General features: G+C 38.5%; 1 protein-coding gene across 12 annotated transcripts in view; it reads left to right on the top strand.

The window, feature by feature from the left end:
- Positions 1-12: 12 nt before the first annotated feature.
- Positions 13-18,056, top strand: part of INTS13 (integrator complex subunit 13) — a 38,481-nt gene continuing 20,437 nt past the window's right edge. For 2 of the 12 annotated variants that reach the window (XM_075070080.1, XM_075070103.1), the window contains exons 1-9: positions 80-444; positions 884-1,012; positions 3,751-3,982; positions 7,176-7,250; positions 10,217-10,419; positions 11,400-11,480; positions 13,384-13,474; positions 15,891-16,019; positions 17,800-17,884. In XM_075070080.1, the coding sequence (XP_074926181.1) occupies positions 3,758-3,982; positions 7,176-7,250; positions 10,217-10,419; positions 11,400-11,480; positions 13,384-13,474; positions 15,891-16,019; positions 17,800-17,884 (889 nt within the window). In that variant the 5' untranslated portion in view covers positions 80-444; positions 884-1,012; positions 3,751-3,757. Of the gene's footprint in view, positions 796-883; positions 1,013-3,734; positions 3,983-7,175; positions 7,251-10,216; positions 10,420-11,399; positions 11,481-13,383; positions 13,475-15,890; positions 16,020-17,799; positions 17,885-18,056 lie in introns of all 12 variants that reach the window. The other 10 variants (XM_032767287.2, XM_032767288.2, XM_075070108.1 and 7 more) reach the window with 10 other exon arrangements.

Here is an 18,056-nt window from a genome sequence, read left to right as displayed (position 1 = left end):
GTAAAGTGCCACAGCCAAATATCGCGAGAGTGTCAGTTTCTCTTGCGAGCCCCTGGGGAAGTCCCGCGAGAGGCTCTACAGACGGTGGGTGAGTCTCGCGACATCACTTGTGGTTACTGTAGCCAGGCTCGGGCGTGGGGAGTGAATGACCCGCGGGGGGAGGAATCGCTGTGGCCAGGCCCGGGCAGCGGCGACGGGCCCTCGGGCTACTGGCTTAAGTGGCAGCTTCAGGGTATCGGAGCCTGAGGTGGGAGCAGAGCAGAGAGCCTGGCTGCTACCCGCGGGTGCCAGGGCCGCAGCGCGGCCCAGCGTTAGGGGCGGGCTGTGAGACAGCGGCGGTAGGAGGGGGATGGAAGGCAGCAGGCCGCCGCGCCGCCTTCTCGTCCGGGTGTAAAGCCCAAGTGCGCCTGCGCGCCCCCTGTGTTGGCAGAGGATCGGGCAAAAGTAAGAGACCCCCCTTCCCCTCCCCCACCCTCCGTGTGTCTCCCTGAGGAACTGGGACTCCTGGGTTCTGGTCCCTGCTCTGCCACTGGCTCTTCCAGCTCCCTCCACTAATGCTGGGCCCAAGTCTTCTTCGCACGGCGCTGGTAGAGGTTAAGGTCTGTCTGTGCTAACTGTTATTAACATCCGGACAGCTGCGCCTCTTGTTGAGATCATCGACAGAGCTCGCTAGTGTGAATAAGCCTTTAGAGACTGAAAAGAAAACCTCACGTGAAGGTGGAGCACGGTATGACCCTGCCCGCCCTAGGCCGAAAAACGTGCTTGTTTATTTCCAGAGGGAAACAAAGCCAGCGTGTGTGTGGTTTGCTTGTTCCTTTATTATTATTAGTAGTAGTAGTAGTATTTTTTTTAAGCTGCTTTGTCATTCAAACTTTGTTTGCAGTGGTGTTATAGTCGTGTTGGTCCCAGAATAGGAGAGAGATGGTGGCTGTGATAATATATTTTATGGGACTGATTTCCGTTGGTGAGCAAGACCAGCTTCAAACGTCAGGTCTGGCAAGAAGAGCTCTAGGTAAGCTCAAAAGCTTGTCACTTTCATCAACAGAAGTTGGTCTGACAAATAGGGTGACCAGACAGCAAGTGTGAAAAATCGGGACAGCAGGTGGGGGGTAATAGGAGTCTATATAAGAAAAAGACCCAAAAATTGGAACTGTCTCTATAAAATCGGGATATCTAGTCAGCCTACTGGCAAAAGATATTACTTCAACCACCTACCATTCTAAAGTTTTTACATAAACATATTTGAATGATTATAATTCTAAAAACATTCTAATGTCAAACTGTCAGTGAAAACATTTCTTGTTTTTAAAAGGGATACAAAAAGAACATCAATGTTTCTAATGTAACTGAAAATCTCTAAAATTTAGAAGGCTTGAGGGGAATAGGATTGGAAGGACTATTTGGAGTGTGACATGGATAATGTGTGGGACCAGCTATTGTAAATTGGATAGGGATTTGCTAACTGTTAGTGAGGCTTGGTTTGCTGGAATACAAAAATTTCTATAAGGTGGGGAATGCGTCTGATAACTTTGTTCTATATAACATTGACTTAAAAATATGAACTAACCATAAGTGCTGAATTCACTAAGTGGCTGCTTGTTTTTCATTGTAAGCATACTATATTTGAATTCTGCAGGTCAGTGCTGTGCATAATGAATAGTGATTATTAAACTGCCATGAAACATCACGGTATGAGTTTTTCTGACTTAGTGTACCTAGAGTTGAAGAAAATGATAAGAAATAAGCGATTGAGTGGACTGAAGTTATGAAAACAGATTGTCAGTAGTTAAAACAATGTTTACATTTTATTTTAAGTAGAAAGATTTATGCTCATTCTAAAAAATGCAGAAAGTGAGTTTGTTTTTGATCTTCAAGCTCAAATGTGCTATTGAATAACAACAACAAAATTATAGTGGAAAAACAGAACATTGACAGCATGGATGTTTCTGAAAAATGCCATCTTCAATACTGAGCGTTTCACCAAGTCTTTAACATTGGCTTAATTCTGAAGACAAAACTTAAAAATGATTCAAGAGTCTGTGAAACCTTTCCATTACTTAACTGGCATGACTTACTCCTAAATACAGAGATCATAAGTTGAGCCCAGAATATGAAGAAGCATGGTTGGTAGAACATAATCTTGAGTTCCTTCTCTTCTGGCACTTAGAAGCTGAACATCTTGATTTCTACCTTAAATCTGTGTTTGTGAAGGAGATTGTGTCACATCCACATGGTGTGAGAACTGTGGTAGAAAAATCACAGGGCACTGTACAGTTGAATTCAGTTTTTAAAAGACCTCCTGTCTGGTCAGCATCGATCAAGAATACTTTTAACTCATTTGGAATGGTTCATAATAGGAGGTTCTGAAAAAAACATATCTGTATGTAAGGACAGATACAAAAGCTTGGAAGTCTTAGATAGTTCATAGTCTGAGGACTGAATTCTTTGGTTTCCTTACAGAATAGAAACTTTAGACAATTGTGTTCCTTTTAATGTTTGAAATTTGTTTGGAAGCACAGCTATAATACTGTTTGCATCCACATTCAACCTGGTTACAAATGGTGTCTTAGCTGTGTTTAGAAACTGTCCAAAAATCCTGATGCTGACGCTGGGGAGACTACAGTAGAGTTTCTGCTAGCAATGTTTTGTTTCAATAGTTCTCCATGTTGAACAGAGAAATAACATTTTGATTCATGACAATTTTGAAAGAACACGGGTAACTTAATCTCTGATTTCAAATAATAAGTTTAAAATAGTTTCAGGTAATAGATTTGGGCCCCCAAGTTTCTATGCCAATTTTTAACTTTGCAGTCTCATTTTCCTTTTCTTTAAAATGCTTTTCTTTCCTGTTGCTGTGTGAAAGATCCATACGAACAAAAGGGAAGTCTCTGTCTACAGAGGTGGAAGAGAAACTGACAGTCTGCACAATGTTGTCAAATGCACAAACTAACAAACTGTAAAAGAAAAGTTTCTTTGCTCTTAAAAACGGCTTGTCTTAAGTACCTCCACCCAAGATTACTATAAGTGGTTAGAAAAACAAAAACAAAACACACAAAACCATACAGATGAGTGGCTTTTTAAAAGTTGACATAGCCAGCACAAGTTAGCATAGTTTCTGGTGTGAAAATAATGTACTGAGAAAGCTACATTTGGTTGACTGAATTTGCTTTGCTATGTGTGCTGAGCGCTGCGCCTACAAATATGAACTGCTTTAGAGAGACAAGGTAGGTAAGATCATATCTTTTATTTGACCAGCTTCTGTTGGTGAAAGAGAGACAAGCTTTCAAGGTGCACAGAGCTCTTCTTCAGGTCACTGCAATGAACTGCTTTGGCTGCTGAAAAATTGCTTATTGCTCTGTAATTCATTATTTTCAGAAATAATATTTTAAGGTATATTTTTAAATATACATGCAAAAAACCTGACCATTTACTAATTTCATTTTTAATCCTTATGTGAGGATGACCTGCAAAAAAAGTAAGTATTACTAGTTGTTAGTTCAGAAGGATTTTCTTTTTAAATACCAACCATATGTAAGGCAAACAAACAATGAAAATATGTATTTATGGTGGAAATATTTGCTCACTTTTAACTAAAATCTTACCAAGAGCAGCTCTCTAATAAAGTTAATGTTTGTAGCACAAGTTTAAATAAAATAACACTAAACATCTTCAGAGGCTCAAAGTTCATATAGTGGTCTTTTCATGTTGCTTTGTAAGTTTTTGTCTCATTTCAGGATTTATTCATTTCAGGAGGAAAATGAAAATTTTCTCTGAGTCCCATAAAACTGTTTTTGTTGTGGATCACTGCCCGTATATGGCGGAATCATGTAGACAACATGTTGAGTTTGACATGTTAGTAAAGAATCGGACCCAAGGAATCATACCCCTGGCACCCATATCAAAATCACTGTGGACCTGCTCGGTGGAGTCATCTATGGAATACTGCAGAATAATGTATGATATTTTTCCTTTCAAAAAACTGGTAAGTGCTTCTAAAAGTACTGCTTATTGTAGAGATTCTCATTTCAATGGGTGCTCTTTTAAAATTATTTTTGGATGCTGTCAGATAGAAAAGCAGGTATCTTAGATTAAAAACACTGGAAATTTTAAAAATTAAATTTTTCACCATTTAAGCTGTAGCATTACCCTTTTCACTCAGTTGAACAATGAAAATAGTTTCATTTTAGTTTATGAGCATTTTCACTTTCTGGTTATCTGCTCTCTCATTGCTTTGGTTGCAAACCCTGTGGGTGAGCTTTTAAATCCATACCAACTATAATAATATTAATAATTATTATCTGACATACATTTAAACATTAAATCATTTCTTTTGATCTCAGGTTTTATGTAATCTAGATTTTGATGCTACACAGACTTGGATATAACTTTTGTAAAACTTGATGGAAAAAAATAAAAAATATAAAATATTTGGTATTACTAGGAAAATGTCATCTTAGAGGAGAAACTCACTTTCCTCTTTTATTTAATCATTTACATAATTAGTCACAGATGTCTCCAAGTAAATATGGAGTGGTACGTCATGGGATAACGGTAAAAGCAAGGCAGAGAAATAGAATAATTGCCCTCATTGGCATATCTGACTCCGTTGCTGAAATGACAGTAAAATGTACTGCCCTCTCAGTCTATTGTTTGTATGCAGGATTTAGTATGGGAGACAGTTTCTGTGGCTTCATGCTTTAGCGCTGCTTTCTGTATTGCTGGTCTTCCACTTTTGGGGGTAGAGGAAAATGCAGTCTTGCTGAGGGATTGATAATGTGTTATGATCCATTTATCTTGCTGTAAGAAGTTAGTTTCGTTCAGAGTCTTTTTAAATAATACAAAGTACATAAAACACAGAATTGGAGCAGGCCTTTTTGTTCTCAAACTCATTTATTTTGTTTTGGAGTTAATCTGATATGTTTTGGACAAAACTAAGGAGTACATAGTGGATCGCTTAGTCTGTTTTTCTTTTGGCATGCATTTGAGACCTCTCCATCCCTTTAAGACCAAACAAGTCACTTCTGTGATTTATGGTTCCTTTTCTTCATTAACCTGGAAATCTGAAATCCTAATGGCACTCCTTGGTGCATGCTTGACATCACATACAGCTGCCATAATCCACTGTGCCCAGCATGACTCTTGTTTGCATCTAAGAGTAAGACGGGTTTTTTTAGGTGCCTACACTTTGGTACATAAATGAAAGAGAATCACTGTGTTTAATGAGAAAAGGAACTGTGAATTGCAATCAGAGATAACTTACTTGAAAACATTATAAATAGAAAGATGAACTTTTTTTAACATGACATAAGCAATATGTATTTGTAAGAAAAATAAGTTTAAAGTAAGTTATTAAAGAAATTAAAAGTGAAAGATTTTACAGAGCACAATTTTTTATCCTTTTTGTTTTGTAAAGTAAGCACTGTGCCTTTTAATTAACACTTCACAATTATAAGATTTAGTATGCCAGATTTGTCATTGGGCCCATTTGTGACCCTTTTAACTGTTATTGTAATAAGGTTGTTCCACTCCTTTCTGTCATAAATATGTTAAATTCTTTTGTAGCTCTCTGCAATGCCAGTTTAATGGAGTGGCAGTTCAGCTATTAAGAGTAAATTGTAATTTCTCTCAGTCCCCAATTCAGCAAAGCATTTAAGCATGTACTTAAGTCCCATGATGGAGATTACAGTGAAGTCAATTGGAATTAAGTACATGCTTAAATGCTTTATGAGCCTTCACATACTCATAGATTAGATAACTTTATCTTCATCGCTCACTAGGGTATTTACCTCAATGATCTCCTTTGATAGCAAATTCTACTCACTGATTAAGTGCCATGTTTAATTAAATAACAGAAAAAATACATCTGTGCTCAGTGATAACTATTGCTAATGAAAATATAACTGAGATACTAAGGGAGTTGCTCCATTTTTTTTCTCCTGTTAGTCTTGCAGTGGTAAAAGCAGTGTTAACAGTCAAAATCTGCTCTGTGTTTATACTCTACTAACAGATACGAGATGAAGTCAGTGTTAATAATGACTTTCTAAAAAGACAATTAAGTGTACATGGACATTTTTTCTGTGTCGTCTCTGCACTTCTAAATGCTTGATCTTTGCTTAAAATAAAAAGGAGATATGTTAGTCTGGATTTAGCACAATTGTTATAGCTTGTGGTCACAGGTTAGTTTGATTGTAAAAATAACATGAGGTTTGAGTGACCTATAAAGATAATACTCTGGCCTTTTATAGGTGGAGCCCTGCAAATCCATGGATATGTGCTTTATATTCGTGGACCATTTTTGGTGGCTCGTGGCTTGGATGCAGGGCTCTAGGAATCTCCCCACAGCAGTCAGGGTGATGCTGTAACAGATGGGATGGGGGCAAGGCAGATGTTCAGGCCCCAACAGCAGGTGTGGGGTAGAGGAGGTGGGAATGGAGCTCTGACTGCAACACACACTTTTCCAAATGGAGCAGCTGTCACCCAGCCCTCAGGCTCCCACTCAGTTCTTTGAATCCTGCAGCAGCGGGCTGCGATATGTGGCAATAGCCTGCTGAACATTCTGGCGTCTGTAGTGCCCGGCTTGCTTAGACTTGCTTAAACTATAACTCCCAGAAGGGAGCATGACCATGTGCTCCTGCACAGTGAGCCAAGTGCCATTTTGAAAGAGGTGTTGTTGTACTTTAAACTAGTGGGTAGCAACAATGGGTCCTGTGAGGAGAGTAGTTGTCGCCCCTGTCTGTCCTGGCCAGGTCTACATTTGTTAGAGCTGACATGGCTGCGTAGGGATGTCCAAGCCCCCTGCTGGGAGGGCGGCACCACACATGAGTGCCCAGGATTGTAGCCTCTCTGTCTGGAGTTGGGGAAGGAGGTGCAACAAGGGCAGAGTGGAAGGCAGGGCAGGAGATCTCTGGGGAGAAATGGGTGGCGATTGGGGACTTGGCACAGGCCTGTGTCCCCGTGCATGGTGACCCATGGAGCTGCTAGTAGAGCCCCGCTAAGCCACGGATTTCCACTTCATATCCACGGATGCAGATATGCGCAGACTATTTTTGCAGATTGGGTGTAGATAAAAATTTTGTATCCATGCAAGTCTCAATTTGTGGGCATGTGACAATTATCGTATAAAAAGAAAGAATACATTACTGTGACCTTAAAATTTTGCTTTGTAACCTTTTTAGGTGAATTTCATTGTAAGTGATTCTGGGGCTCATATCTTAAATTCCTGGAGCCAAGAAGACCAAAACTTGCAGGAGGTATGATTAGGACATGATATCTCTATTTATTTTGTGGGGTTAGTTTAAACTAATTATAGTGAAAGAATATGCTTTCTTAATATATTCAGTAGGCAGCATTTTATCATGGTATAACATACCAATGTTTTAGTTTTTTTGTCTTGTATATTTTGTCTGAGAATAATAATTGGAAAGTGTTAAATTGATTCATTTGTTTGAAGGAGAATTCTGGATTTAGCAAGATTGTATGTCTCTCACAGAATAAGGTTTTGTGTGTGTGCAGTTCACCTAACTTTTCATCTTAAGATACTGGTTTAAATAGAGACAACAACTTTTAACTTTCTTGTGTCAATTTTAATTTTATGTGTGTATCCTTTCAAATCTAGATGAAACTAGCTCCTCTTTTAGACTCGCTTGAATTTTTATTTGGTGTTTCTTTTATTATTCATCCTTTAAAATCACAATCATGTAACTAACAAAGGAAAATAGGCAAGAGCTGTAAAATTCTCTTTATTGCAAAAAGTTACAAAATAATCTTTTAAAGAGATTCACTAAAACACAGTGGGAATACAAAGGGGAAAAAAGGTAGTAATTTAAAGACAAAATTAAAAGGTACTCCATCACAGGCTTGACTTCTCTGTAGTACCCTTTACAGGGCCAGGGATGGTACTGTAAGCACTCTCTGCATTAGTCTGTAACAGTGGTTCTCAACCATAGATACATATACCCTTGGGGGACTTAGAAGTCTTCCAGAGGTATCAACTCATCCAGATATTTGCCTAATTTTACAACAAGGTACATAAAAAGTACTAGGGAAGTGAGTACAAACTAAAATTTCATATAGACAATGACTTCTTTATATGGCTTTATATACTGTACATTGAAATGAAAGTACAATATTTATATTCCAATTGATTTATTTTATCATTCTATGGTAAAAATGACAATGTAAGCAATTTTTCAGTAATAGTTGGTGTGACACTTTTTTGTATTTTTATGTCTGATTTTGTAAGCAAGTAGTTTTTAAGTGAGGCGAAACTCGAGGGTACACAAGACAAATCGGATTCCTGCAAGGGGTACAGTACTCTGGAAAGGTTGAGAATCACTGGTCTATAAGTTGTGGTCACCTGCTTGGAGTAGGGAGGTCTGTGCCATAAGCTCAGGGTCAGTCTCAAAAAAGTTGAAACATTCAAAATTTGTCTATTTTTATTTGTCTGGCCAAGGCAAGCACTTACTTGCAGCACTTGAAAGCAAGGCCCTTACCTGGCCCTGGGGTTCTGGGAGAGCACCAAGTAACTCCTCTTTCCCAGCCTCACCTATCTCTGCCCCAAGCAGAAGCTGGCAAGCTGCCTTAAACTGGCCTGCTGTCTCCCGATTAGTCAGTGTCTCCCGCTGGTCCTTTTAAGCATCTGGAGAGTAAGTCTTGTAGGTAGGCCAGTCTGACAGAGGAGTTGTTGACACCTCCAGCTTTGGGGCAGAGAATGCCTAGTAGACGCTATCACATACTCCGTTTGCATTTTGACTGGAGCTGGTTAGAGATTTTCTGATGGAACAGTTTTTCATTGGAAAATAATTTGATAGATCTAGAGAAACATGTTGATTCTGTCAAAATTTGATTGTAAACATGCAAACCAGGCTGGTTTCCTGCAAGCTTATCCTCTCCCTTCTCTGGGAGGCTGGAGTTCAAAGGACTTCCTGGCTTCAAATCCGCCTGTCTAGTGGGCTGCCCTGGAAGCAGGGCTTCTAGGTTGCCTGCTGGGCAGGCTACTTCAGAGTGGAGGTTCCAGAGCTTCCAGGGAGCCTGGGACCTAGGGGATCATAATTCATTTTCGAATCGCCAAAATGTTCCCCTTGAGATGAACATTTTGGTTTCCAAAGCAAAATAAAACAAACTCCCAGTTCCATGAAAAATTGAGTTTTTCAATTTTTTGTCCCAGTTTAGGCCAAAAAATTTCCTTTTTCCTGGCCTGCTCTAATTTTAATGTCTGAAGTAAACTATCAAAGGTCTAATTTTACCATCAGAAATAGCAAATGGTCATAGTCTTGGTAAGAAAGAACTATCAGGAATATCCTTGTCAGGACCTATATAAAAATCTTAATTCAGATGAGCCTCTTTTTGGTCGTAATTATATTAGTGAAATAATAAAAATTATGTTTTCAGCCCAAAAGAAGTAGGTTTCAGAAAACTAGAAGTCTGTAATAAAGGAAGATAATGGAAATGGTTTTTGCAACTTTCGGAACAAAACAGCCATACTGGGTGTGGCCAGTGATCCATCTAATTCTGACAGTGGCCGGTGTGTGATGCTTCAGAGGGAATGAACAGAACAGGGCAATTTCAAGTGATCCATCCACGGTTGTCCAGTCCCAGCTTCTGGCAGTTGGAGGCTTAGAGATACTCAGAACATGAGGTTGTGTCTTGGCTAATAGCTAGGGCCTTACCAAATTCATTGTCCATTTTTGTAAATTTCATGCTGGTAACATTTTAAAATCTTGAATTTCACAGTGTTGTAACAAAGCATGAATGTGTATTTAAAGACAGCAAAATATAAACATGTAAAGCCATTAAGTAAGCATTTCTCAACATGGGGATCCCAACCCATGAGGGAAGCGCAAGGCTATCATAGAGGGGATCACAGTACTGCCACTTTTACTTCTGCACTGTTTTTAGAGTTGTGTGGCTGGAAAGTGGTGGCTGCTGGCTGAGGACCCAGCTCCACAGGAGTGCAGAAGTCAGAGTGACAGTGCACCATATCGTGCCACCCTTACTTCTGCACTGCTGCTGGAGATGGTGAGTTTAGGGCTAAATATTTAGCCCAGCAAATAGGTTATGGGTCAAAATCCATTGAATATTGCTCTATTTTTTCCCCCTGACAATGTTAATTTGTATGTAGAATAAATTGTAATTAATGATTTCTAGTAACAGATCATTTTACTGTAATAGCGAAGATCATAACTTCACAACAAAACCTTTTTTTCTTTTTAACCAGTTAATGGCAGCTCTAGCAGCTGTCGGACCACCTAATCCTCGTGCGGACCCAGAATGCTGCAGCATACTGCATGGTTTGGTTGCAGCAGTAGAAACGCTCTGCAAAATCACAGAATACCAGCATGAGGCCCGAACCATACTAATGGAAAATGCAGAACATGTTGGAAATAGAGGAAGAATAATCTGCATTACGAATGCCAAAAGGTGTTTACAGGATTATACGATTTTTTATTTATATGTATGTATATATTGGAAAGCAAAGGTTTTATAAGTAGGCTGGATCCTTTGTCTTCTGATTCTTTTTTTTTTTCTTTATGTAGTTCAGTATTTTTATTTTGACATATAATCCCTTTAATAGTTAGATTTTGGCTACCAGTCTTTTACAGACAAGTTCTATCCTAATGTACTCCACCAGGAAAGGTCAGCTGAGGCACTCTAGATAACAGCTCCTTGTTTTACATAAGTGAGCATTAATGGTAGAGAGTTTCCAGGAGAGAGTTGGTTAAAGAGTTTTGGTGGGCTAAGGAGTATAGTAGCGTAGTGCTGTTGGGATTAATGGTTTATGAAGAGTTAATAATTTTGATACAGAATTAAAGCTTGTCTCCACATGGAGCTATTCAGGAATCAGAGTGTATTAAGCTAAATTGGAAGAAGGTACCCTTATTCATGAATAAGGGAACGGGGAGGGGTGTCTGTAAATTACTGAACAGCTAGTGTTCTTGAAATTCACAACATATTTTAATCCAAATTAATTTTCAAGTGAGGACAAGTCCTTTGACCTATCCTGTGCCATCTTGCTCACAGGCAGAGCAGTCCACAGATGCATAAAAAGTTGCAGATTGGGGCTTAGTGTACAAGATTTGAAATTTTTGTTCAGTTGTACAAGCATCTAGGAAAAAATATAAGGTTGTGTATATTTAACTAAAATTATACTTTGACTTTTTTAAATGTTGCAAAACAAAACGTATTTATACTTTTGTTGAAGAATTTTTAAACTGACATTTGCTCTTATTTGTGCTGCTTCTACATGCCAAAACAGTAAGAGCAATATGTTAGTGAAACAAATGTAGCCACATAAGTTTTTCAAAATCTTCTTGACCTGTAAAAGTAATAAGCCATTTATTAAAGTATTTGGGTTAATTTTTTCTCTTTTTCTAAGGTAATTGTTTTCCCCCTTCTTTTAGTGACAGCCATGTTCGAATGCTTGAAGACTGTGTCCAGGAAACTATTCATGAGCATAACAAGCTTGCAGCTAATTCAGATCAGTGAGTGTTCAATCTGCAAGCACAGTTTTTCTTATCTCACATATGCCAACTTTGATATGTCTTTTATGAAATATTGATCTGTATCAGTGGTGGGCAACTGGCCCACAGGCCGCATGCAGCCCATCAGGGTAATCTGATTACGGGCCGTGAGACACATTGCTGATGTTGACTGTCTGCAGGCACGCCCCTCGCAGCTCCCAGTGGCCATGGTTCTCTGTTCTCAGTCAATGGGACCTGTGGGAAGCGGCAGCCAGCATGTCCCTGCGGCCCACTGCTTCCCACAGCTCCCATTAGCCGCGGAAAAGAGAACCGCAGCCACTGGGAGATGGAGGGTCATCGCGTCCCGTAATGCGATTACCCTGATGGGCCGCAGGTTGCCTACCACTGATCTATATGATGCTGTTTATTGAGAACATTCAGATGGCCCCTCAAGATAAACTTAACAGAGAGAGGAAACTAGATGAGGAAGATGCTAAAACACAACCCTGTAGTTTGAGGTCTTGAGTTATAGCCATTATGTTTTCCTGTACCATAGCCCTGCGCAAGACTGCACTTCTTTGGATTGGTATCTCTTAAAGCAGTGAGGTATAAAGGAGAAGAGTGAAGAAGATAATTTAGCCCAGCTGTGGAAAACATCTCTGTAATTAATCATCTATCTGAAGAATATCTGATACTGCTGGTGATTAATGCTTTGAGCAATGCATATTGGTGGCAGCACTGAATTAGTTTTACATGCTGGTTACTTTTAGCCTGCAAAAGCTTCTGTGCTTGGAAATTGCTTTTAGTTTTCAAATAGTTTTGTTTGTTTGTTTGGCCTGGTATCTCTATTGAAACTTGAGAAACAAAATTACTAGGGGGAAGGAATGTTATGTTAACATAACATATATGTTAAATCCCCTTTCCCCATCTTCTGTCTATCTTGTCTATTTAGATTATGAGCTCTTGAGGGCAGGAACTGTCTATTACATTGTACATGGGGCCCTATCCTGGTTGGCTGTAGACATTTCACAATACAAATAAACGTTGTTAATATAATCCACCCCATTACATCTAACTTTCATTTCACCATTTGCATTTTTTCATTTTCATAAATGTTAAAATGGTACTATGGGTCCCAGGAAATAAGGTTTTTATTTAAATGCTATGTAAAGGTGAAAAGATTTTGTGACTAAAACATGTCACACTGGAAACAATGGAGGATTGGAAGTACAAGATCTGGGTTCTTTTTCCATCAGCCAATGTTTTCTTGTGAAAACTTCAGGCAAGTTGGATAATGACTGTGTGTGGAATTCCAGGAATTGGGAGGTGAGGGTGCTCAGCATCATTCAGGCTATTAATTTCCATTTTCTCTTCTGTATCTAATGGGAATTAATTGATATTTTCAAAACACTTTTTTAGGAGCAGATCGTCAGCTGGTATCAATTTTGTTATAGATTTATTGACTTCTGTGGAGCTATGACAGCTTACTTTAGCTGGGGATCTATCTAAGCCACTGATACTTAAATGGAAGGTGCTACAGAATTACAGTGTTGTTTCGCACCTCAAAACTCTCAGCTGGAAATCTTACCATATTTTCAATTATAAATTCGTAGAATTGTAGGACTGGAACGGGGTCTTGGGGGATCATCTAGTCCAATCCTCTGCACTCATGGCATCCCTGACAAGTGTTTGTCTAACCTGCTCTTAAAAATCTCCAGTGACGGAGATTTATGTGCTTATAAAATGGAATAAACAAACACCAAGTCCTGACAAAATTTGCTCAAAAGCAGAATTTGTCTCTGGTGCTTCTGAGTAGTGCAGTGTTCAGGAAATCAAGTTAGTCTTGCATGGAAGAGAGTTGACATGAATTATGTGGCATACAGCTGCATTGCTGACCTACTAAATAGAACATTTGATTTCTAAGCCTCATGCAGATCCAGAAGTGTGAATTGGTCTTAATCCACACCTATCCAGTTGGTGAAGATAGCCTTGTTTCAGATCGCCTTAAAAAAGAGGTAAGGAGCTTGAATTGTTTTTAAAAAAAAAGGGTACTACTGTACTGAATGTCACAAACCAACTTAGGGCAGATCTACACTTAAAACCCTGCATTGTCACAGAGGAATCGCTGTAATGCTTAATTGAAGACACTCGTATACCAACAGGAGAGAGCTCTCTTGTTGCTTCCTGAGAGGCAATAGCTATGCTTCTCCCATCAACATTGTGCTGTCTTCGCAAGGGTTAAGGTTGGTATAACTGTTGCTCAGGGGTGTGGATTTTTCACACCTCTGAGCAACATAGTTATACCTACATAGGTCTGTAGTGTAGTCCTGGCCTTAGGTAGACAAATACATGCGGAAAATACAGCAGTAATGTTTTGAGTATCCAGTCTCTGGGAAACTATCAGTAAAGCAAGAGGCATCTGTGACAGTTTCTGAAGAAGCTGACATCATAGAACAGACATTTTCAGTGTCTGTTTCTGATAACTATTTTCCCCTCATTTTGCAATTGGCATGCAGTTGTGGTATCTCTTTTGTCAGTCTGCTTGAGTTTTTTTGCTACCTATTGACTTTGCAGTAAAGCCATTCATCTTATAGTTTTTGCAGATTGAGCTGTTTAGTGACCTCTTGAAAGGAAAACTGTTAGTTTTAATTTGTGGGAAGGAGATTATAGTACAATGAAAAAACAGGGCCTACATGAGATATTTACTTCACTGGGACTTCCTGTATCCATGGAAGAACACTTTGCTGGCCACTAGGAACCTCTTCTTCCCCATACAAATTTCTGTTGCTGCTGAGCTTGATAGCCTACCAGAGCTTGAATATTGTTAAATGTTACATATATATTATCCTAACCAACCTGTCAGTACTTTGACTAAGGCCTTGGCTACACTGGCGCTTTACAGCGCTGCAACTTTCTCGCTCGGGTGTGAAAAAAACACTCCCCTGAGCATTGCAAGATACAGCGCTGTAAAGCACCAGTGTAAACAGTGCCGCAGCGCTGGGAGCGCGGCTCCCAGCGCTGCAAGCTAATCCCCATGGGGAGGTGGAGTACATGCGGTGCTGGGAGAGCTCTCTCCCAGCGCTGGTGCTGTGACCACACTCACACTTCAAAGCGCTGCCGCGGCAGTGGTTTGAAGTTTTTGAGTGTAGCCAAGCCCTAATTGTATTTCACAATATGTTATTTTAAACTTGGAAGATTGACTTGTTTGTGTCTCTTTATTTAAATGTCAGTGGAAAGAATATCTGCTTCCAAAGTGGTGATTTTGCACGTTTGCTTGTGGCGTCTCAGGAGTAGATAAAATCCTATAGTATTTATCCACATACCAATAAAATAAATGTCCTAAAAGAAGAAATTGTATTTTATAAATAATATTGACACGTTGAGTTAAAATCGTTCTGTACACTGATATTTCATTGCTTATTTACAAGTGCATGTTACTGGGCAATCTGTATATTTGTAGTGATTGTAAGTCAAAAACCATGCATGTACCAAGTGGTATGTGCCATGTGCTCTGCTGTTCTTCACGCCTGCTCTGTTTTAATAATCATAAGATGTTGGCTGTAACAGATGTAAAGGAATGAAAATATATTTATTTTAAAGAAAGCTTTCTAGTTTGACTCTGTCCCTTTAAAATGACCAGATGAAAGTGAAACTGTTGAGTTAATTGAAAGTGTGAAAAAAAATCTGCAAATTTATTTTTTAAACTGTCATCCTGAACATTAAATAAATCCAACTCTATATCTCATTGTAGGAGTAAAAATAAATATTATACTTTTCCTGCCACAGAACCTACAAATGCTTTATAAACTTCACAGAGCCCTTGTATAGAGTGTTAAATATTTATGCAATGGGCATGAGAAGCAGAGAGTACTCTTACTCCTTCACAATATTCTGAGGTTCCCCTCTATAACACAGTCCTCTGCCCAAGGAAATTTAGACAGGACTTCCTTGCAGCTCATTATATCAGCTCATCACATTTAGCACTTTATCTCTTCAGAATGTTATACAAGTGTATATGAAACATACATATGAGGTAGATGAATAAAAGACTACTGTCCCCACTTTATAGATTGGGAAAGGGAGACAGATTTATGTCAGGCCCTATGACAGATGAGTGGCGGAGCTGAGATTAGGATCCAGGAGTTATTGGATTCTAGTCTCATGCACTAAGGTGGCCTCTTGTTGGCAGGAAGGGTCACAGTTTAACAACTCTCTGGTGTTCAGCGTGTTTGACGAAGTTATGACGACCAACAGAACCAAAGTGTTCTATATAACATCACTGCACCTAGGATGACTTTAAACTGTTCATATCCTTTTTTCTTCTAAGGAACCATATGTCACAATTTCTGTTGAACTTGGTGATGCAAGTCACCAAGCTTAATATTTTGATGATTGAAACACTGATGCTGTACATTTTATGTCTTTTTAAAGCTTTCTCCGGTCTTAACCAGTGAAGTACATAGTGTCCGTGCTGGGCGGCATCTGGCTACAAAACTGAACGTTTTAGTACAGCAGCACTTCGATCTGGCTTCAACCACAATAACCAATATCCCTATGAAGGTAAGATTGTATCTATAGCTTTATGATAAGTAGCTGAATCACTTACTTTAAATTGTTTTGAAATTTTAATATTTATTTTAATTGAATTTTTACATTGTTTTTCTCTCCATATCATATTTTCTGTTTTTTATTAGCCCACATTCAATGTCTGTGACCAGGTTAGTACATTTTAAGAAGGAAAAAAAGGAAGGATCACAGAACAAAATGCTGTATTGCTATGTCAGCAATTCAATTCGGCAATACAAGTGTTATTTCAGTCCGCTTCATATTATTTTATATAAATACAATCTTGTTTATTCAAATTACTTTGTCTGTGATTCTTTTGTCTCTTACAATTGTGTTCATTAGATATGCTTGACCTTTGTGCATTTTAGTGGTTTAGTGAGTCTTTTTTCCTCTGTGTCATTTTCATGCCCACCCAACCATAAAGGTGTTTGTAACTAATAGTTTCTGACCAAAGGATAATGGTTTTTCAACTGATGTTGAGCTGCTTAACCAAGAGGGGGAGGGGAAAATTACTTTTGCCTCTAGTAATGGAAGATATTAAATGACTCCCTCCTCCCCCCACCCCAAAGCTACATACATCCCTACTTCTCGTTTATTTTTCTTTTTTATTAATCTTCATTGCCACTGGGATTACAGTCAATGTAATTAAAAATTCTAATTGGCTTTTAGTAGGTAATAACCCCCTAGCTTCAATTACATTTTACTGTCAGACCAAGAGCACCGATATTGAAACAAGGGGAAGTTTATTAGCAAAACTAAAGAATGCACAAAAGGAAAAATGTTATTACCCAGTGCTGACTTCTTTAAAATGAATAAATGATAGTAGTGTATGGATTGTGTGTGTTAAATTAAGTAAACTGATACTTTAGTCTGTTTTGACAACTTTCAGCTTTAACATGGATCATAGCGTAAATGTGATATATATTTTTTTCTTTTAGTTTCACAAATACCTTGTTTGTAACTTACTGCCCTGTGTGCTGCTGGTATGCCTCTTCCTCCTACCTTTGTCTTTTTTAGGAGTAGAATATGTTGGGTTCCCTGTGTACTATTTACTCAAAATAAATTCCCCAAGATTACTGTTCTGTTTTTGCTAATTTACTATATATGGTGTTTGCTAATGCAGCTGTTTAAAGATGCTGTGTCCTTCTTTTAACAAACATCCAGTCTTTAACTTCATGCCTGCAGTTAGAACTATTGAATAGCTTCCAGTTCTTAACCACAGGAACATGATAAACTGCTTCTGTAAGTGGTTTCATTCGTTAGTTCAGGTTAAAAAGAAATTCTCAGAAGATTTAAAAAAAAAAGGGGGGGACTCTGCCAAAAGACTCTTCTAGTAGTTAGAATTACTGGGTGCAGGTTAGGAAATTACAAGTTTCCCAATCTGTTTCTTGTAGCTCTGAGTGTAAGGTTCTACTATGTATCTTTCTTATATTACATCTTTAAGCTTTATATAGAGAAGAAGAGGAAGGGGAAAAAACTAGAATTTATGTCAGTGTTCTTTTATCTGTGTGTTAGGCATTGTGCACATTTATGGCATTTATATAAATAGGAATATCATAGATTTAAAGAAAAAGCTGGCTATTGCATCTTTAAATAGATCAGAAAGCAAACAGGTTCTTCAGCGTTGCAACCCCTTATTGTCTGATTCACTTGGAATTTTATTTTCTATTGAAAGGTAAAATGTAGAATATCATTCACCATTTATAAAAACAACAAACAATCCTTTAAAAAAAAAATAAACCAGATTCTTTTTGAATTTTCTTTTTATTTAAAGGAAGAACAACATGCTAATACATCTGCCAATTATGATGTGGAGCTGCTTCATCACAAAGATGCACATGTAGACTTTCTAAAAAGTGGTAAGTAGGGAAAAATGTAAAAAGAACGTGGTGGAGTATTCTAAGAATTAAAAATGTCTAATAGAACACTTTTATAAAACTATTTTAAGATCATTCAAAAGCTCAGGATCTGGGCTTTAAATTGGTGCAAACTTTAAGCTTCTTCAGCAAGGACAAGATTTAACTAATTATA

The sequence above is a fragment of the Chelonoidis abingdonii genome, chromosome 1 (genome assembly GCF_003597395.2).
Source record: "Chelonoidis abingdonii isolate Lonesome George chromosome 1, CheloAbing_2.0, whole genome shotgun sequence".
Lineage (NCBI taxonomy): Eukaryota > Metazoa > Chordata > Testudines > Testudinidae > Chelonoidis > Chelonoidis abingdonii.
Note: the sequence above shows the minus strand (reverse complement) of the source record. Positions and strands in the feature narration are given on the sequence as shown.